This window comes from Poromitra crassiceps, assembly GCF_964638095.1.
Source record: "Poromitra crassiceps genome assembly, chromosome: 10".
Taxonomy (NCBI): Eukaryota; Metazoa; Chordata; class Actinopteri; order Beryciformes; family Melamphaidae; genus Poromitra; species Poromitra crassiceps.
This window is the reverse complement of record NC_139631.1, coordinates 53059316-53081926: the sequence shown is the minus strand read 5'-3', so window position 1 is coordinate 53081926 and position 22611 is coordinate 53059316. Positions and strand designations below refer to the sequence as shown.

The following is a 22611-nucleotide window of genomic DNA, read 5'->3' as shown; positions in this document are numbered from 1 at the left end:
TGAGGAGGTGCAGTAGCCCTGAGGAAGGAAGGTGCTGTGTGGAGGTGCAGTAGCCCTGAGGAAGGAAGGTGCTGTGAGGAGGTGCAGTAGCCCTGAGGAAGGAAGGTGCTGTATGGAGGTGCAGTAGCCCTGAGGAAGGAAGGTGCTGTGTGGAGGTGCAGTAGCCCTGAGGAAGGAAGGTGCTGTGTGGAGGTGCAGTAGCCCTGAGGAAGGAAGGTGCTGTGTGGAGGTGCAGTAGCCCTGAGGAAGGCTGGCGCTGTGAGGAGGTGCAGTAGCCCTGAGGAAGGCTGGCGCTGTGAGGAGGTGCAGTAGCCCTGAGGAAGGAAGGTGCTGTGTGGAGGTGCAGTAGCCCTGAGGAAGGAAGGTGCTGTGAGGAGGTGCAGTAGCCCTGAGGAAGGAAGGTGCTGTGTGGAGGTGCAGTAGCCCTGAGGAAGGCTGGCGCTGTGAGGAGGTGCAGTAGCCCTGAGGAAGGCTGGCGCTGTGTGGAGGTGCAGTAGCCCTGAGGAAGGCTGGCGCTGTGAGGAGGTGCAGTAGCCCTAAGGAAGGCTGGCGCTGTGTGGAGGTGCAGTAGCCCTGAGGAAGGAAGGTGCTGTATGGAGGTGCAGTAGCCCTGAGGAAGGCTGGCGCTGTGTGGAGGTGCAGTAGCCCTGAGGAAGGCTGGCGCTGTGTGGAGGTGCAGTAGCTCTGATTCAGCAGGGCTAGGGAAAAGGGGCTTCAAGGTATTTGTGCTTGTATGAGTCTGGACAGACATGGATGTAGACTGCTGACTTGTTGGACTCATACCCTCAATCCGGCTTCCCACCCACAGACACGGCCAATTGGGCCTGTATGGAGGCCCGCCCAAGCCGGAGGTAACACAGGGGAGGTAACACAGGGGAGGTAACACAGGGGAGGTAACACAGGGGGAGGGGGAGGTAACACAGGGGAGGTAACACAGGGGAGGTAACACAGGCGTAACACAGGGGGAGGTAACACAGGGGAGGTAACACAGGCGTAACACAGGGGCCCCCGAAATATCTGGAGGTGTTTGTGTTTTCCTGTCAACGTCCGGTTATTTCTATCACAGTCTGAGCGCCCGACGCACAGACGCCAATAAATAAGATCGGGTTGCACGGCCTCAGATCTTGGAAAGTGGGGAAGGAGGGCTAAAGGATGGTCATATCATCTCATATTCCCAAAACGTCTTGCGTCTTCCCACGTCTCTTCACGATGCTGCAGAGCAGAGATCTGTGAATTCCACAGTGATGAGAACAGCTACTGCAAAAATCACTCTGCACCCACAAGCCCCCACCCCCTCACGAGCCCCCACCCCCTCACGAGCCCCCACCTATGAGCCCCCACCCATGAGCCCCCACCCATGAGCCCCCACCCCCTCATGAGCCCCCACCTATGAGCCCCCACCCCCCCAAAAATGACCCTAGTTAGCTCCTATAATTGGAGTCAAGTCCTAAGAGCTAAGCATGTTTCTCCGTTTAGCAGAATGTAGCTCCTGACCAATGAGCCCAGTGAACCACGCCTAAAAAAGGTTAGATCATTGAAAGACCCCTAAACCGCATGTTTTAAGATGGATGTCAAATAGGCTATAATATGTCTGATATGGTTTACCACGCAAAAAGGTTAAACTGTTGTATCTTGTTAAGAAGTACTTTTCCCCTCTGGTCTCATGAGTAATCTCCCCAAAGCCCCAGGGCAGAGACAGGGACTCTGTCCTGTGAGTGAGCAGCATCCTTCGGATGAGACGTTGAGATCCTGACTCTCTGTGGTCATTAAAGATCCCATCGGCAGTCTTCCCAAGAGTAGGGGTGTAACCCCAGTGCCCTGAGGGGTGTAACCCCGGTGCCCTGAGGGGTGTAACCCCGGTGCCCTGAGGGGTGTAACCCCGGTGCCCTGAGGGGTGTAGCCCCGGTGCCCTGGGGGGTGTAACCCCGGTGCCCTGAGGGGTGTAACCCCAGTGCCCTGAGGGGTGTAGCCCCGGTGCCCTGGGGGGTGTAACCCCGGTGCCCTGAGGGGTGTAACCCCGGTGCCCTGAGGGGTGCCCTGGGGGGTGTAACCCCTGTGCCCTGAGGGGTGTAGCCCCGGTGGCCTGGATAAATTCCCAAACAGGCCTTCCTTCAATCATGACCACCTAATCATCCCTCGTTACTTAATTGGCACATTCAGTGTTTCAGTCCTCAACTCTCCACCGTGATGCTGATGTGTGGTGAGCGTTCTGGAGAAAACTGGCTGCTGTGCATCAGGTGTGTGTAATCTCGTTGCGCAGATTTGCTCAAATCGCAGCTGGTGTGAACACACAGTTGCCGAACTTGCCGTTGCAAAAAAGGTCCTGCACTCAGAGGAATGAGAAGACTTGACAGTGTTTACTGGTGCGACATGCTTCTCCCATGTATTTTTAATTGTACAGGCAGACGACATCGGATCATATATCAGCAGACTTGTCACACATTCTTTGGGTAGCAAATAGGTTTTCCAGGTGATGGGGAGTCCGTCACTGCTGCAGCCCAGGGAGTTTGGGGTTATTTTGGTCCCCCTATGGGGACATCTCCCATGCAGGCTTATGCGAATAAACACTCGTCACTCTGTCAAGTCAGGAGTGGGCTCCCTCAATACACTCAACTGCACTCTGATTCTTCCTTTCGGCTTCTACAACAGTCTTGTTTGTTGTCAGTTGATGCTGCCATGCAGGACTGACTGATGGATGGATGGACAGACAGACGGATTGACAATGTTTTACAAAGTGACGTTAACAACAAGTGGAATCAATTGCCTCTATGGTCGACTCTACCGTGTCAGTTGCTACAGGCCCTTGTCACCCAGTCAAAAGCAGGTCAACATGTCCGAGATTCCTACTGCTGTATTTTACAACTTTACTGCCCTCGACAGGGGGCGGGGGGGGGGGGGGGGGGGGGGGGGCAGGGTGGGGGGGCAAGAGAATGTGCGTGGGGCAAGATGTGGAGGCACTTGGGGCTTCATGTTACACACTGTTGTGCATGGACACAAACTATAGGCTTTCATCTGGACTCAGCAGCTATCAAAATATGGAGAAATTACCATGTTGTAATTTGTCAGCCATTTATTTTACATTTGACGTTCTATTGTCTTGTCTTCCTTCTCTTTTCTTCTCGTGATCAATGCAGCACTTTAAATCCAATTCACGTCTGGAAATGAGTTGTTTTGAAGAGCTAAGAGGCCATCATCACCTGTTCTGTTCATCTTTGATGATCTTTTTCTCTCAAGATGAAACAAGCCTTTTGTCTGAATGCTTTATTGCTCTGGGCTCTGTTCCAGGTGCTGGAAGTGTGACCACCAGTTAGCCTCTCTGTGAGAGAAAGGGGGAGGAGATGCAGCGATCAATGGTGTCTTTAACACCTAATTGCCACACCCATAAGGTGCCATTAGGCTACTCACTTTTAAATACAATGCTGCAATAATCATCTAAATATGGAGAGACTGAGAGAGAGAGAGAGAGAGAGAGAGAGAGACAGACAGACAGACAGAGAGAGAGAGAGAGAGGGGTGAGGAGGTAGTATTTTTAGCCATGCAGTTTAACTTTATAGGATGTTGATTTGGAAATTAAGTTTTGCTCTCATGAATTTATTTACCGGTATTTATTTTATTTGTTAAGAATATTTGTTCCCCCTTTTCCTTTATTTTATTAAATTTATTTTTTTGCTGCACTTCACTATGAAATCAGCATTGGGGTCCTGTTGCTCTGCCCACCCACGGTAGAACATTTTCAGGGAGGGACTTTCGCCTTCCAACATTTAACCAGTGAGCAGCCAGAGGGCTTTTCAAACCCTGGAATTAACGCAGCATGCAGCAGACCTGGGATCCCCTTCTCCACATTTTCACGCAAATGACATGAGGAAAGTAACGGTCTATCATGGACGTCTGCGGGTCTTATAATAAACCAAAGCGCGGGTCGTTCATATACGGGGCTGTAGCGCCCGTTTCTGGATCAGGTTCTGATTATTGAATGTGGACAAAGTGAAAGGCGCTTCTATCTGTGGATGGACACGTCAAGTGTGCATATGCCAAAGAGGAGGATTTACCTACCGCATCCTGCTGGGATTTATCCGCCTACCGCGAGAAAGACTCTCTGGTTCCGATGAAATAAAAAGGAGAATGTATGGAATAATAAACCAGCGCTGCATTTACATGTAAGACAGCTAGACGATTGATTGCAAGACTTTTTTTTTACAATATAAAATTGGCCATGCTTGAAAATGATTCTGAAATTCCACTTGGTGATAACAATTATTTATTTATTGTTGCTTCTACAGATCATTTCATTTTTTCGTGCTGTGGTGCCATGCTCAGGTAAGCCCACTTTATTATTATTATTATTATTATTATTATTATTATTATTATTATTATTATTATTATTATTATTATTATTATTATTATTATTATTGAGAACTTACTGTTAAATTACGACATGTAGCCTATATCATAATGTTGGCTGAAAAGTATTAGAAAGGACGGTTCGGCTATTATTGTAATCCTATACGTTTTATAATAATAATAAGAATGAGAATAATAATATAAAATAATAATTGTGTGATCAAACTCGCAATTGAGTGCAACAGACACGTAAAGAAAAGAACAAAAAGAATGATGAATGGTAGGCTCTATAAGTAGCCTATCATATTACAGAAATAGCAGGCTACCATAAAGCAGCATAAGGCCACAGCAAATTTGAGCGACACAGACTATGACATCGCAGGAGATTAAAAATACCATAGCACGGTCACCTTTAATCCACCGTAGCGCAGCCACACTAAATCCCTGTAAGAATATTTTATTTATTATTTAGCAAAATGTTCAGCTATTTTTTCCCTCTATATATATAGGTGCAAATTTATAATAAGTTTGCTTCACACACACACACACACACACACACACACACACACACACACACACACACACACACACACACACACACACACACATATATATATATATATATATATATATATATATATATATATATATATATATATACCGTATTAGAAGGATCAGATTAGAAGGAAAAATGTGTGATTTTATTTTTCCCTTTTGTATAAAAAGGGGGAGAATCACCCGTCTCCTAATTTTAAGCAGTATGTGAGGACGCAGGGAGCAGTGACAGACCAGCTGAGCCGCAGACAGGTCCGGGTGTACCAGCTCTACAGCCGCACCAGCGGGAAACACGTGCAGATAGAGGGCAGACGGGTCAGCGCCACAGCTGAGGATGGCAATACCTACGGTAAGACCTGGCCTCAGGCCTCAGGCCTGCGCCTAACCTTAGACCTGACATCAGGCCTGATTTTTTTTTGCCTGATAGGAGAGTTCGGCTTTGCTATTATAGATCTGTAGTTGTGGAGTTCCACAGGGATCCAGCAGGGGGCCGCAGACATTGTTTGTTTCAATTTGACAGAAGCTGCATAGACCCTTTTCACGGGGGCCATTTTGTGTCGAAAAGGCAGAATAAACACAGGTGCGAGCAAAACACTAATGAGGGTTTCCACATCCCAATCATGGAAGTTTGAAGCCCTCATTAGTGTTTTGCTTGCACCGGTGTGCTGTGTTAACCCTGCCTTTTCGACACAAAATAGCCCCCGTGAGAAGGGTCTATTCTGACCGGGGGTTCACTGCACCTTAGCTTAGATAGGGTTTTATTATTCTCCTCAAAATCATCTTCAACACAAATAAAAACAAACATATATATATATATATATATATATATATATATATATATATATATATATATATATATATATATATATATATACACACACACACACACACACACACACACACACACACACACACACACACACACACACACACACACACACACACAGATGATCAGCTCTTGACAGCTTCAATCGAAAAATCCTTTGTATTATATAAGATAAGCTTGCCAAAACCCAAATTGGTCAAACCATTTGAGAACTGCTTTCCCTGCCCTTTTTTGTAAGAATTCACCTGAATAATTCAAGTCAAATTACTGTTTTTTTAAATGGTTATTCCCTGTCATGAATGCGTTTGGGGCCATGCTGTAGGGGCCCCTGCTGGGTCACTGTTGTCTTCTGTGTGGGCCACAACCAGGAGTTTCACCTCCCAAACCTGCCTGCGTCCCACCCTCTGGGCTGTTTTCAAGCCTCTGTTAATTCAGCTTCCCTGCTGGATCGTCTGGACAATTAGCGGCTGATTAGGCCCAGTCTTTTGTCTCCAAGGTCCAATACACATGGCTGCTGCCATGCCCAGAGGCCATGACTAACTGAGAGGACAATCAGGACAAATTCTATTTACATGTGTGTATTCCAATGCTGTTACACTTCTTCCATGGTATTTGTTTAAATTAAGACAATAGCTTTGGTGTTGGAGGTTGTATTTCAGTTCAAAAGTGAGATCCACCCTTGAAAAAAGTGATCCACTCTCTTGTAATATGATGAACTAGAAATCTGCGTGCTTTGCGAAGTTCACGCGAATGTCTAAAAAGCCTTTGGCATAGTCTTCGCGCCCAGCCAAGCGCATAGGGTGCGCGGCGATTTTGACGTCATCGCACGGGGCGTGTCGGGGGACGAGGCCTGAGCGCGGTGCGTCCATGGAGATTTTTCTATCAGCGCGTCAGGGTTTTGGCACATTGTCAACATGGACGCTTTTGAGGGAAGACTCCAGGGGAAAATGGCGGCGATTGAGTGCCAGACAGTCTGAATGAAATTGAATGTAACGTTCTCAATTCTATGTATTAAATTCTAAAAAACGACCCTCAACATTTGGGAAGGCTAAGCCACACAACTAGCTCGTTATAATCGAACGTCATGCTTCGAAGGCGACTTTACGACGATGAGGACGGTGAGGACTCAATCACAGCAGATCTCCGCTGGTATAGACTGCCACAGGCACAGGCACCTTGCTTCCTCCTTCAATGCTTCTCCACAAGATTTTGTTCGTACTGCCCCCTGGCGTTTCGGAGCGAGCTGCGCACTGACTATGTTCTGTTTTGGCCCGCGCCCTCCGCGGAGCCCCGCCTCCAGCGCGTGCGTGAAGAGTATGCCAGACGCTTAAGGTGGAGACAGGGAGTGTATGTGCCATGGACTGTATGTGCCATGGGCACACTTTGGGGGGTCTGACCAAACTCATGCCAACATTTGTTTGCATACTCAACCAGAGTTTCTCTGGCTTGAGCCGATTTCTTCTTCTTCTTCTTCTAATGGCTTTCTGGCAGACTGGATGCCTCTCATTGCCGCCTCTCACAGGATGGTCTCACTCAGACCTCCTCTTCTTCTTTCAAGTTTCTGGAGTTTCTCACACCTCCTGATTGGCTCATGTTCCTCCACTCCTCATCCCTCCTGAGCAGCGCGGGCTCGCCCTGCAACTTGCTGAGCTGGCCCTCGCATGCGCAGCTCGGCCTCGGGCCACAGCTTGGCTGCTGCGTGGTCTCGCCTGTCCTATTGGCGCATGCAGAATTTCTCCCTCTCTCTCCCTCAGTCTCTCTCCCTCAGCCTCATACCCACTGAAAGGTCTCCAGGGGGGTCAGAACCCTGGGGACCCCTCTCCCACACCCCATCCCTAACCCTAACCCTAAACCTAACCTCTCCCACCCCCACGCCTAAACCTAACCTCTCCCACCCCTCTAAAAACTCCCACCCCTATATAAACTCCCTTTCAAAAAAAGTTTGCATTTCACAATTTTAGAGCCGGAATTGTGAGATAGAAAAGTTTTTGGCTGTGGACCAACGTTGCTATTTCACATTTTTCTAAGAGACTGTGTTGCGTGTGCAAACATTTTATTTGAGAGCTGAGCTCTATGTGGCGTAAAATTCTGTCTTTATTGCAGCTTTTTGATTCTTCTGCCTGTTTTTTTCTGATGATTGATTGATTGATGTCTCCATGTATTTTGCAGCTCGTCTGTTTGTAGAGACGGACACGTTTGGCAGTCGAGTGAGGATAAGAGGTGCAGAAAGCGGCCGCTACCTCTGCATGAACCGCAAAGGGAAACTGGTTGGAAAGGTACAGTATGATCATAAATTGGTTACTTTTCTTTGATTGGAAGGTAGATTTATTCGTTACATATGAAAGCATTCATTGATGTGGGTTCGTGTAGAGTTTTGACTTAGTGCCGGGAGTTATCACTTGATTATTATACAGTATGTGCCATAGCTTATTGTAGATTTGCATTGACTCTTGGCTAAACAAGTAAATCTACACAGCAAAATTTAAAAGTGTAAAAAAAAAGACTAAAATGTAACACTGGGATAATTTACACTGCAAAAAATGGCAAGTTGTCAAGTGATTTGACCTGGTTTCCACACCTATCAAGCTTATCATAGTGCTTGCTGAAAGCAAGTGGGATTTTTGGCCAGTGTAAAGGGGGCTTTAGAAATGCAGGTGGAACCACCATTTTTCATTGATGCTGTTTACACAAATGCTGCCTTCAAATGCACTGGGAAACATCACTTCTGTCCTCGATTGTCTGTGTTTGCCTGTGAGCGCAAAGCTGCAGCGAGCTCATGTTTGACGCTACAGCAGAGAGAAGCATTAAAGGATGTGGTCACGGGCAGGGAGGCGCGTTGCAAGGGAGGCGGGGCGTCGCGAGGACAGCAAGCGCAATTAAATTTCCGTTAGGAAATGTAGCATTAAATTCTAGTCTCATGTTACGTTCTCCAGACGAAAAGTCGACGCGGTGAAATGCCTGTGCCAGTGAGTCTGGACAAGCCTGGAAACAAACTTAACCGATCTTTTTTTTTTTGCCAGTGTAACCAGCCACCATATCAGCTCTATACAAACACCTCTCCAGTCAACACTTGTCAGCTCCAAATAACACTGTCACTTACAAAACAGGAGACTTCACACTGGAAAGTTTGCCGCCTGCTTACCGACAAAGTCACATTCCAGCCATGAGCGACCACTTTCCACTGCTGCTCCTTCGCTCGGCTCTGTGTGGGCTTCACCTTTGGAGATCTCTCATCCGGCCCAAATCATGTCGCTCGTACGCACGCTTCAGTCAGACGTGTCGTCTCGTGGCTCGTCCTTCATCCCTGGACATGATGTGATGGAAACAAAAAAGGGAATTATCTCAGGAGATGCCCAGAGAGATGCCCAGGCTGGAGCGTCCACGCCTAAGTGTTTTGGTCACAAGTCAACTGTCCACTTCCTACTTCCTTCATGGAAATGGAAAAGATGTGGTCACACGTCTGGCTGCCATGAGAAGCCGTGAATCATCTTTCACAAGTGGTGAGACGTGATGAGAGATACTATCATGAAGATGGCAGCCCCCAGTTTCCCCTTCAAGTTCCTCAAAAGTAGAGCTTACAAGTTAGGAGAATTTCCAGTAACACTTACAATCAGGGTCACTAATTAAATGCATAAACAACCCCTTAACACTTAGCTAAAGTCTGTTAAAGTTAAGTCAAGTTAAAACACTTAGCTGTGCTGATCAGCTGGCCCAGTGCTCACCAACATGTTCAACATCTCATTGGAGACAAGTCACACATTCCAGCCTGCTTCAAGTCCTCAACTATAATCCCCATCATCAAAAAGTCTGTGGCACTTAAAGACTACAGAGCTGTCTCCTTGACGGCTGTGATCATGAAGTCCTTGTTCTGTTCTGCGTTATGGACATGGATGTAGCTTTGATCTCAAAGGTGGAGGGGACACATTTTGTATCGGCCCACACACTCAGGCCCAGGGCAGCGGCCATGTTATGTTATCGCTATCAAGAGAAATTCGGTTGGTTAATGAAATCGCTGGGCTGGGCGCAGAGTGTTTTTGGGGTGTGGGACATTTGAGTTGTCAAAAGGCTCGCTGTCCTGGCCAATCCTGGCGCTTGACTGCTGTGTAGGCGGGCGCAGGGCGTGGTCTGCCCACATCCACGGTGGCTTCCATATTAACGCTTCTGTCCTACCTAAAATCCATCTTGGACGCACTCCTTGACCCCCTGCATTTCGCCTACAAAGCCAACAGGTCTGTAGATGATGCCATAAAACATGGCCTGCCTTTCCCAAGTTCAACGCAAATAAAACAACGAACAATTTTGGTTTAAGTTTAGGCAAGTACAACAACTTGGTTCAGGTTAGGGTTATGGTTTGGATTTGGCTTAAATCATGGCCACCGCGCTATCTCAATAGCAGACGTGTATAATGTTGATAGACACAATCTAGAAACATGATATGCGATGTCTTTTTGGTTCAGAAATGTGACAGCCTATTTATTCTACGTAATTGTGCATTGCGGGAACATACAATACCATATAACTGTTTTGGTCATGGGTTTCATACACTTTCTGTAATAAAACATCTAAAAGAAAAAACATCACATCAGATGGGGGGGTATGTTGTCAAATTTGTGTCAGTTTTAGTGGACCTTCTCTAATATAAATAATCCTTTTCTGTTTCCTCTCTCCACACACACACACACACACACACACACACACACACACACACACACACACACACACACACACACACACACACACACACACACACACACACACACACACACACACACACACACACACACACACACACACACACACACACACACACACACACACACACACACACACACACAGGTCAAAGGCCGCAGCAGAGACTGTATCTTCACAGAGATCGTGCTGGAGAACAATTACACAGCCTTCCAGAATGCCCGGTATGAGGGCTGGTATGTGGCTTTCAGTAGGAAGGGGAGGCCCATCAGAGCCGCCAGGACCAGGCAGAACCAGAGAGAGGTCCACTTCATCAAGAGGCTGCACAAGGGCCCGCCCCCCTTCCCCAACACCGACCAATCAAAACACTTTGAGTTCCTGCGCTTTCCGGGCGCCAGCCGGCGAGCCAAGCGGAACCGGAAAGCTCAAGCCTCTTCTTAAGCAAAACATGGACGTGACTGTGACTGTGAAAGAGGAAGAAAACAATGTTTTTGTATATTTTTGATAGGTTAAAAAAAAGATGGTGAAAAATGCCAAAAAATTCTCAAAGTAATATTGCTGTAAAGTCATCACATGTAAATAATGAATGAGAGTAAAGCAGATTGATTATATTGAATGGTGTTGTGTGGTGTGTGTGTGTGTGTGGCGTGTGTGTGTGTGTGGCGTGTGTGTGTGTGGCGTGTGGCATGTGTGTGTGTGTGTGTGGCGTGTGTGTGTGTGGGGCGTGTGGCATGTGTGTGTGTGTTGTGTGGCGTGTGTGTGTGACTGTGTTGCCCATACACTGTATAGAAATAAGGATGTAGCCTCCGTGATGTCACAAATTGACAAATTTGACATTTTGACCGTCGCCATCTTGGTTATTTGGAGCCAGAAGCAGCTCAATCACTGGACAGGCAACCTGTCAATCACGCCCCAAATGCATCATCTGCTTTCTCGTCTATGTGACTCTAAATGGGACCATAATTGACAAAATGAACATGATGCTGTATTGAAGAAGACTTGAAACTAGTGATTGAGACATAAAGTCATTAGAAAGTGGGGGTAGGGTCATTAGTAGTAGGGTAGGGTCATTTTCCCATCGGATTTGTTTTTGCAGCCATGGACTGTATAAACGGGTGGGTTATATATAGGCCTATACCCCCCCTCGGATTATATAGGCCCGACCGAACGACCAGAGGAGGCGCTAGTGCAGCTACCAGGACGCATACCCCTAATCCGGTTTCCCACCCACAGACACAGCCAATCGTGCATGTATGGATGCCCGACCAAGCCAGAGGTAACACGGGGGCGTGAACCTGCGACTCTTGTGTTGGTAGGCAGGGAATCTACCGCTACACTACCCGGATGCCCATCCTTGAGTGAATCAAGTCAATTAAAGCCAAAAGCACAATAACCCTCCAATTGACCATAAATGTATTGAACATTTGTCAAAAATAAAGGGTTGCGGGCCTAAGGGATCCTTTGGCCCCAGGCCCGGGCAAGGTACGCGTTGGCCCTATGAAGAGCCTCTGTGTTATGAGCTACTGGGCCCCTGGACCTGGGCCCGGTAGGCCTGTTCGGTAATACATCCCTGGATAGCTGTCAAATAAATGTAAAGCGGAGTAAAAAGTACAATATTTCCCTCTGAAATGTAATGGAGTAGAAGTTTAAAGTAGCATAAAATGGACCTACTCAAGTAAAGTACAAGTACAGTGAGTAGGCTACATCTAAATTCCTTGACATAAAACAATGTGGAAGCCTTTTGTGAATATAATATAGCCTGTGGCGCTCTCTAGTGGCAGCTAGCGCACATTGAATAGGGATCAGGTGGAAAGTCAGCTGATGCCATCATCACAAACAGGAAGAACCCTGAAATCATAGTTCAACAAACAAGGCATCATAGAATAACTCTGTTCTCCGTGTGTTTGATATCAAAAGCAAGGGCAAATAACTGGAAGAAGTACATACAAACATGTTCGCTGCAGACGACGAAGACGGGGATTTCTTGTCTCCTAGTGGGGGGTGAGTTGTAGCTTAAATGCTGTTAGCCTAGGGTGGCTAACTTTAGCTTGCACCATAGAATGAACCACTCTCGCAAGTTGTGGCCTTGCTTGGTAAACGCTCATACATGGTAGAATACAAGGCGAGGGCTTTTATGAATACTTGTATGGCTCTCTCCAATTCGGCGTCCACAAAATCCAATAAGAAGCACGCATTCCACATAGATTTAAACATGACAAATATTCCGCCCGTTATCCCTCAACCCCCTGTCCACCAAACTACAGTGGAGGGTGCTAGGTAGCACGCAGCACAATCACGTACAAAAGAGGAGCTTTTACATGCTTCTTGGAACATCACGCATGCCGAATTGCAGAGTGGCCTGTAACGATTGGTGATAAGGATGGTAAATGATGTTCTGCTGGTATTTACTTTAGAGCAAGGCCACGTTCAGTTGCCAGATTTCTGGATGGAGTTTGGTGTTCCTTTCCTCTCCACATGAGAACACGGGACATAATCGGGGCTAGCTAACATTTGAGCTTATCTCTTGACAGTTGAATGCTAATGTAGTACGTACTGAGTGCACGTTTGATTCCATCACTGACGAGTTATCGCAGGTTATCACATGCGTCCATGTGTCTACACTGACGTCGTCAGCCCAGCCTATTTATATGGCGAAATACCGGTAGTTTCCATGAAAGAAGCCTTTCAGGAGCTCTCTGCTCAAGATGCGTTCAGGGCTTCAGTTCAGGGCAGCGTTACAAATTACAGGTCTGCATTTTAGGCATTGATTGAGCTGATTAGCCGTGACACACACTGTAAACGTTTTGGATTGAGTCATTAGGGTCTTCTGGTAAATTCGGTACATAATCTGATAGCTACACAGCACCACCAAGCAGGTGTTATTGCAATAAATAAAAATAACATTGAGCTACCTCTCAATGCTCACTACTGCCCACAACGGGCATGGAAGAATATTGTGGGGAAATGAATAGCAGCAGAATTCATTCTAAAAGTTGGGTGCCAGTGCCACACTGCCAAATTGAAGAGTGGATTTTGGTGTTTTCTGAAACACAATTTTCTGAGTCTGTGTGCTGCTGTGTGGAGGCCTTGGTATCGCCCCTGATTTCCTGAATTCGATGTGATACGGTTCAATATCGCTATATTACCAAATTTGCATGGATATGAAAGAGATTCTCAAAGAACCAATGCTATAAATTGTACAAAGAACCCTCTAACCTGGTGCATTATTAAAATTATTAATGTTTAGAGGCGTTTACAAGATCTTGTTGCGCTAAGAACCAAACCACGCGAGTCTAACAGGGTTAAAGGTTCAAGCATCGCATCCATTCCACAGGAAAAGACATTATATTAAATCATTGATATTGGGATTTATGAATCGATATCAGTTCCTTCAAATTAATATTGATTCAATATCGATCTTGTTTTTTTTACACACAATCACAGTACAAAATAAGATAAAAAAATCAAATAAAAAAATCTGACAATACACAGGCAGATAATAATGTCACTGCAGTCTTGACTGGTCTTGAAATAAAATCCTGAGTCCGGCTTGTCCGATACCGAGTCAAGACCGAGACCGACGGAGGGCGAGTCCGAGACGAGACAGAGACCATCAAAATGTGGTCTTGAGACTAGGGATGCACGATATATCGACAATCATATCGGTATCGGCCGATGTTAGTCATTTTTTTTTACATATTGGCATCGGTCCGATGAGCAATGTTAATATCGGTTATCAGTATTTACACATTGAGAGGAAACAATGCGGTAAATCCATGATTTATGGGTTTTTCCAAATGTTTTGGAAATAAAGAAAAGTTTTTCAGTATGTATACAATTTGATTATCATAGAAATGTGTTTTTATACAGATCATATCGACATCTGTAAATATCGGTTATCGGCCATAACAGCAATGTTAATATCGGTTAGCGGTATCGGCCAAAGTTTTCATATCGATGCATCCCTACTTGAGACCAAGACCGGTCTCCAACACTACGGTGTGTAGTTAAGTATGTTAAATTGTCGAATTTTTGAATGGAGTTTGGCATGACATTCTCTCCCTTGATAGAGAAATTGGATGTCACAGGAGGAATCAAAGTTGTGGCCTTTCTGTGAGGGCAGGCGTTCAGTTCCAGCTCTGTCTGCCTGCCTGCCATGTTGTCCTCTCTGACAGTGCATTGAGAACAATGCTCCTCATATGAGCTCCTGGAATGACAAGCCTGTGGAGGGTGTGAGAGGCAGAGGGAGAGGGAGAGCCTGTGGGAGGGTGTGAGAGGCAGAGAGGGAGCTGAGCGCTGGACGGAGGCAGGAGTGTTATGGCGGCTAATTCCTCTCACATGCTGCTTGTTAGAAGATACGGTGAGGGCTTCTGCTGCGGGACACATCTCTGCTCCGCGGAGACCCCACACTGACCCGGACCTCCAGAGCTCTCCTTGCTATGCTGTTGAATGTGGTGCGGTGGTGTGAGTGCACCAGAGGAGCGTGGACAGCAGTGGGCGACAGCGTGGGGACGTCTCTCGGGAGGCTTTTAGGTGGCTGTCTCACACATGGGCCAAACGGGCTGCCCGTCCACATCCCAGTTCTTTGCCACTGGAGACGAAGGCCTCAAGGCATTCACCCTGTCTATTCTGGGAGATACCAACGATTACCTGTGGAGGGAGTTCCACGGGTCAGTACCAGTCAGAGTTTTTCAGGGATTCTGTGAAGCATTGTTTTGGAATTGCAGTCGTTCTGTTTTCCTGGTTCTCTTACATGTTGAGGAAAACGTGGAATGTTGACTTAGCCTTGCAGTTTTGACCTCTGATGTGAGTTTTGATCCTCTGACGTAAATGACAAGATCATTGGTTGTGATTGGATGAAGGTATCTTTTAGCACACTGTAGGGCAAATCGAAAGGGCATAATGTAGCCAGTGTAGGAAGTTTAACAAATATTTTGGTGGCAACTTTTGCCCCCACTGTCTAAAAAAATGGGGGCATTTACAAAATGATTTGACACTGATGTATATAATATAATATAATATAATATAATATAATATAATATAATATAATATAATATAATAATATGACATAATATAATATTATGTACCTCACATATTCTCACTTCTTACTCAATAGTACTTTGATAAGGATTGTAGGGGGGAAGGCATTGGGCAACACATTTTTGTTGACACTTTATTGTATATACACCTAAATTGTATTTTATGGTATTGTTTTATTGTCTGTTCCTTTTCTTCTTTTTTCCCTACCTGAGTGTGAGCAACTGTAGCATGACTCAATTTCCCCTCTGGGATCAATAAAGCTGATTCTGAATTTTGGGGGCACTTAAAGTAATTTATTAGTGCATAAAGTTGCTAAAGCGTTCTGCGTTCTGCTTGTGTGTGTGTGTGTGTGTGTGTGTGTGTGTGTGTGTGTGTGTGTGTGTGTGTGTTGTTCCTCTTCATCGTCTTCTGGCAACCAGCTTGCAGGTGCTGTGTTAGTGTGTGTTAGAGATGGAAATTAAATGAATTGAATTGAATGAAAATAATTTTTTTGCCCCTCGATAACGCTTTTTAGGGGCATTCATTTCTGAGATTTCTTGCGGCATTTTTACCCTTCCGCCTGGTCAATTTCCTACACTGAATGTAGCCCGTTGTCTATTTGACTTTTAAACAGGCTTCAAAATTGGCCCAAAATTATATTAGAATATTCCTTCTAAACAAAACATATTTGTTCGAATATATTTGAATACTTTTTTCTTCTTCTTCTTTTTTTTGTGTGCATCCGTGCGTGCGTGTCCATACAATGGCAATACTACTAACTACTTGGTATATTTATTTTAACATAAAAAAAAAAGTCAGAACTTATTTTTTTCATACTTTTTCACATTTTTTGTCAGTACTGGTACAGTAGTAGCCTACACTTTTGTAATGTTTTTAAATAACCAGGCAAACGATCTATGTTTTCTATGTGTTCTATGTTATGTAAACAAAAGAATGGAAAAATAATAAACGGAATATACATTTTTCATACTTGAATATTATTTTCATTTTTATATTCGGATAGATATTCGAATATAGAATATTCTTTGACAGCCCTAGATGCGAGTGGATTAAAACTAAAAGGAGTTAGGAAATGCCAAAGTATTGCAGGCAGGCATCTCCAGTAACTCTTCAAATCCCCCAAGTCAACATGAAAGACTGGTACGTACGAGCAGCGCTGCTCTCGTGTGGGAACAGGCCTGCTTCACAGCTCAGGCGGTTTGATTCTATGAGCCCAGCCAGAGCAGAACACATTTCAGCTGATCATACATGTCATGGCACACTGAACTGATCATACATGTCATGGCACACTGAACTGATCATACATGTCATGGCACACTGAACTGATCATACATGTCATGGCACACTGAACTGATCATACATGTCATGGCACACTGAACTGATCATACATGTCATGGCACACTGAACTGATCATACATGTCATGGCACACTGAACTGATCATACATGTCATGGCACACTGAACTCAACCATAAGTAGATTGCAAATATAAACATGGTCTTTTCCACTTGTCATCTTTCCAGGGCTAAGTTGGCCTCTCTGTTTGGGCTGGACCAAGCTGTCGCTCAGGGGAATGAGTCGTTCCAGTACACCGCCCCCAAGCAGCCCAGAAAGAACTCCAATCCAGGTAAGACTGTCAGAGCAAAAGCATCAGTCAATTAATTCAGATGAAGGCTGCAACTAACAATTGTTTTCATTGTCAATTAATCTGTCGATTATTTCCTTAATTAATCGATTACCGTAGTTGTTTTATGAATTGTCAGAAAATGGTGAAAGATGTCAATCGGTGTGTTTCCTAAAGCCCAAGATGACATCCTCAAATGTCTTGTTTTGTCCACCACCAGAGATATTCCATTTACTGTCATAGAGGAGTAGGGCTGTCCCAAACGATTATTTTCTTATCGATTCGACTAACGATTATTTTTTCGATTAGTCGATTAATCTAACGATTATTTTTTATTTAATTTTTCAATAAATTTACCCAAAACAAATAAATAACCAAAAACTTCTCAATTTCAGTAGTTTATTTAACCATCTCATTCTCAACAGTCCAACATATCACAAGTACAAGTGTGCAAATACAAGTACATATAAATGTAGTGCAAATACATCACATATTATCATCTTTAAGATGCTGTCACTCAGCTCTGCTGACATCTTGGGTGTGCAGTTTCGTTTGGGGAAAAACTGTTCCACACTGGGTTGCTTCCTGAAAAGAGAGAGAAATAATAATATAATACTGTAGGGACATATTTAAAATTAGTCTAAGTCTAATTTCCATGTCTGTTATTATGATATGATCACATTAATTATTATTATTATTAATATGAATCTTATTATTATAATAGATAGTGCCTGCCTATTTGTCAGTTGCCTGCTCTCATCACATAGATTAAATTGATCATCATCATGATTCATCACTGCATGTATGAACCCTTTCCCTAAACTGAGGAGGATCAATATTTTTACAGGACATGGATTTATTTAATCACTGGAGTAATGTGCATTCATTGTGCAGCTAACTCCGCCAAATGTATTTAATGTTTGCATCAGTGTGGGGTAAGGAAATAAATAAATAATACAAAACGATTTACAGACTAACAGTCACAGACTGTAACAATGGTCTGTAACGTTAGTTTTTGATCTCATCTTACATGGCCGTGAACGCAAACAGAAGAATGTAAACAGCCGAATAGCACTGTTAAATGATGCACGCACGCAGTAAATTAACGTGAGCAGCAACAGACTAACAATGGTCTGTAACGTTAGTTTAATCAATTTTCTACATGTTAGCCGTGAAAGCAAACGGAAATATGTACGTTAACGTTAAACGGCAGAATAACACCGTTAAATGGTGTGTTCGCTGCGGTGCAGAAATTACTTTCAACATGACGGTCATGGTTTAGAAACTACAATGGTAAGTGACTACCACTATCAGAAACACGTTCCATGTTCATGCTAATATATCATGCTTAGACAAACATTAAACATGACTTACGGCGCTGCTTGTGTTTCGTTCCTGTCGTCTTGAAAAAGCGCTCCCGCGTGTCTTCTCTTCAAGTGTTCGTTCATTGCAGAAGTACTGCTGTGATAAGCCATCTCCATTTTGCACAGCCGACAGAGCACCACATTGTTTGGTTTCTGCGAGAAGTATTCCCACACTTTAGACGATCGTGCTCGTGGAGTAGCAGTAGGATGAGTTTTAGCTGCATCGCCAATAGTTGTTGCCCTAGTTTCAAGACGGCCACGCGTCTTGGCTGATCGACGCACGTAGCGTGCGTCGACGTATTTACGTAGTCGACGTCGTCGATTACGTCGACTCGCTGGGACAGCCCTATAGAGGAGTAAAGAAACCAGACAATATTCACATTTGAGAAGCTGGAATCAGACAATCTTACCTCTTATTTTTTCCTAAAAAAAAGAAGAAATCAAACAGATTAATCGATTATGAAAATAGTTGGCGATTAATTTAATAGTTGACAACTAACCGATTAATTGATTAGTCTTAAGATGGTGCCATTCCATGTGATCTGAGCTGTATGTGTCTTCTGCCTGTTCATATAGTACCACCTGCCCATGTGATCTGAGCTGTATGTGTCTTCTGCCTGTTCATATAGGATCATATGTGATCTGAGCTGTATGTGTCTTCTGCCTGTTCATATAGGATCATATGTGATCTGAGCTGTATGTGTCTTCTGCCCGTTCATATAGGATCATATGTGATCTGAGCTGTATGTGTCTTCTGCCTGTTCATATAGTGATCACATGTGATCTGAGCTGTATGTGTCTTCTGCCTGTTCATATAGTACCACCTGTGATCTGAGCTGTATGTGTCTTCTGCCTGTTCATATAGTGCCACCTGCCCATAAGTCAGCTCTGCCCCCTGGAGCTCCTGCAGTCTTATTCGCCACAGCAGCCCAAGCCTTCAGATAGTGAGTTGCCTTTTGAACAATATTTGAACAATATTTTTCACGTTACTTTAATAAGTGATTTTCAGCCTTTTTGTCTAGCAGACCCCAGTGAAACTTGATTCAAAAGTAGGGGTGGGCGATATGGCCCTAAAATGATACCACACATTTTTAAGGGTATTTCTGTGATAACAATATTCTTGGCGATATGACAAAAAACTGATTTTATTATTAATATCAATAATAAAATGGATAATGTCAAGTTATAGTTTTATGTCAGCATAAACGTTAACAGTTTGCCTTCAAATATTCAAATATGACTTCAAATATTACCGTGGTTTGTTGTAACCAAACCCCTCCCACACTACTGAAGCCACTCCCCTTTTTGGCATTAACTCCTCCCTTGTGGAGCTGCCTTTAGCAATGCTTGTTGTTGCTGTGCGTGCGTCATACCGGGCATTATGTAGCATAACGGTATGACATGATTACATCAACAAGTCGGAACATTGCCATTATCAAGATATCACAGTATGCATTTTTGATGATATGATAAGGAATTGTAACGACACGCCCATATTCAAAAGCACTGAATCAAGTGATGCATTCATCACAAAGATTAAAATGGTTTTATTACATTTGTATTATAATAACAAGCAGCCTATGGGTTGTCTGACATTCATGTCTCGTGCGCAGTATCAGCGGACAGTATGTGAAGCAAGGGAAGCTGGGAGCAGCGGTACTGGGCAACCACACAACAAAAGAGGTTAGAGCTTTGACTCATTTGAGATGATTGATTGATTGATTGATTATAGATGTGTGTGAATAACGCCTCTCTCCTCTCCTGCAGTATAAGCTGCTGCTGTACATGAGCCAGCAGAAGCAGGTGACGGCTGCCAAGATTCACCTGGGCTTTGTATTCACGGTGAGCACGAATGTGGAGATGCAGATATTCTGCTACACCAGAGGAATTATGGAGGGTTCCTTCCTGCCATTGACTGTATATATTATCTGGCCAGACTGAGCCCATTGTTTTTTGATGACATCAAATGAAGCCTCGATTCTCCTGCTTCCTGGTCATGTTTGATTGGATGAATGTATTTTCCTGGAGCATTGTGGGAAATCCTGGTACAGTCTGAAATCAAAAGTGGACCAAATTATTGTCGTAACCTGAATAATTTCATCATTGTAAAATAGGCAGAGAGAAATGATTCCGTTTTCAATTGGGGTGTTTTGAGAGGGGGGTGGGTCTGGCGTGGGACCCTTACTGCACCTCATAACTTGGTTTTCACTTTGAGAAAACTTTTGAAGAGGCTGTCTGAGAGGGCAAGTCATCAAATCCCCGAACCCCAAAATTCAAACCAAGAAAATGGAATTTTGGGGGAAAATAAAACAGATCTCATAGTCATATTAGATCTATATTACACTAAGTATCATCTTCGACTAGATAAGTGGGCCAAAAATCTCTGCATGTTTAGGCTGAATGGTGATTGACGATATATAGCTTGGTATTTTCTATGAATTTGGCTTAAAATTTCCAGTCTTTCTTCCTTGTTTCGTTTTTTTTACCCTGTGTTCACCTCATATAGGGTAGATTATCTTATTAGATTTTTTAGGCACCTTGCATCATCAATTTGCATATTAATGAGGAAAGATTGCCAGACGTGTTCCTGACCTCGTCACACTTGTCTCTCCCACAGGTCCAGCCCAACAACTACTGCACTTTTTATGACGACCAGCGGCAGAACTGGTCCTTGATGTTTGATTCAGAGAAGGTTTCCACAGACTTCTGTAAAGAGGTAGGTGACATAGGCCCCTACATAAAAAAAACAATACAGCCACAAAGTCCTGAGTAAATTCTTGTGTTGAATCTGCTGATGCACCTGCACTAGTAATGGCCGTTTAAAGCAGTGTTGCCAGCTCTTTTCCAAGGAAAGCAGCTATTGGCTGTTCAGAAAGTCGTTTGCATATCACTATATAAGGCTGCACTTGTTATGCACACTGCGACATAGAGACAGTTGGCGTGTGTGGGAACGCCCACAAAATGTTAAACGGCTGGCGCGTGAGTGGGGTAAAACCGCCGATATATCTCATGGGCTGACTCACCAAAAGACGGTGCTGCGGCTCTAAACTACATGTTTGGGGGTTCTAGAGCAGAACACAAGACGTCTGCTCAGATGTGCGTTTACTGCCGTGGTTAAATCCCCGATCGTGTCTGCCTGGGCTGGGCTATCAGCTAAATTCTAACTTTGCTGAATGGATCGAACGGGAGATTCCCCCACCCTGACCACGCCCCCAGCCAGGCTGAGCCAGCTAAACCAGCGTCTATGACGACACATCGCCTCAACCTATAGCCTGTTTTACTAGTAAGTGCTGACGCTGTCCGCCTGGGCTAGTTACAGCCTACAGGCAGCATTAGAAATGACAAGTGGACCCTATCCTACAGTCCCTGCTCGCATCGGAGGGAGGGGGGCTGCGCTGTGTGTGAGAAGCGCTCACACCTCTCTGGATTAGACAAGTGAGTAGAGAAAACTGGCATCATCCATACCAGTTGATGGCAAGTGCTTTGGGACATTCAACACATCGCTTCACATTGTCAGAAAAAGTCACCAGATTTGTTACTAGTTTGAGAAATAAAGTTGCCGGGCGGGTAATACTCAGAAAAGCGGACGCCGGAATCGTGGAATTAGGAAAAAAACCAAAACGTTTTTAATCAGATTCCGTGATTCCGTCCGTGTTGTCCGTGTGGCAGAAGTCATAGGGCCTATAGGTGACAGTAGAGGAGACTTATTGCAGAGTTGCTGGTGATGATTTGACAAACAGAATGAGAAGATAAAGAGGTCACAGCAGGTCATTAAGACTAGTAGCTTTAGAGGTTTAAAATCCTGGAGGGAAATACTGAATCCTCCTCGTTTTGATGTCATTTTAGAACATGGAAAAGGTGCACTTAATAGATATTGAATATCTGCTACTGGCAGCTTCAATCCAGAAACACTGTACATGTATATTAGAAAGGTCAGTGGTTTTGGTAGTGGCCTTCACAAACCCACATCCGTCGATGTTGTTCACTGATGACTACCTTCTTTTGATGTGTATGTCAGGTATGTGTGGCGAAAGTGAACAGCGCCCCCTCCTTAGATGCCGCGGTGGTGCAAGACCTGATTCTGGGGGAGGGCCAGACGGTGGAGAACGGAGACTCCCTGGAGGTGGCGTATACAGGCTGGCTCTTGCAGAACCACACCATCGGACAGGTTAAC

General features: G+C 44.6%; 2 protein-coding genes across 2 annotated transcripts in view; both read left to right on the top strand.

Moving 5' to 3' along the window:
* Positions 1-4122: 4122 nt before the first annotated feature.
* On the top strand, positions 4123-10852 carry fgf17 (fibroblast growth factor 17; the record flags this gene model as incomplete). Its single annotated transcript, XM_083643849.1, has 5 exons — positions 4123-4157; positions 4281-4317; positions 5068-5245; positions 7892-7998; positions 10559-10852. 5 exons carry the CDS (start codon positions 4123-4125, stop codon positions 10850-10852), a joined length of 651 nt encoding a protein of 216 aa, XP_083499975.1.
* Positions 10853-12272: 1420 nt separating this feature from the next.
* fkbp15b (FKBP prolyl isomerase family member 15b) overlaps positions 12273-22611 on the top strand; it is a 40269-nt gene continuing 29930 nt past the window's right edge. The window contains exons 1-7 of the mRNA XM_083645494.1: positions 12273-12412; positions 16973-17076; positions 19303-19381; positions 20051-20120; positions 20205-20279; positions 21055-21153; positions 22456-22605. Coding sequence (XP_083501620.1) covers positions 12363-12412; positions 16973-17076; positions 19303-19381; positions 20051-20120; positions 20205-20279; positions 21055-21153; positions 22456-22605 — 627 coding nt within the window. The 5' untranslated portion in view covers positions 12273-12362. The remainder of the gene's footprint in view (positions 12413-16972; positions 17077-19302; positions 19382-20050; positions 20121-20204; positions 20280-21054; positions 21154-22455; positions 22606-22611) is intronic.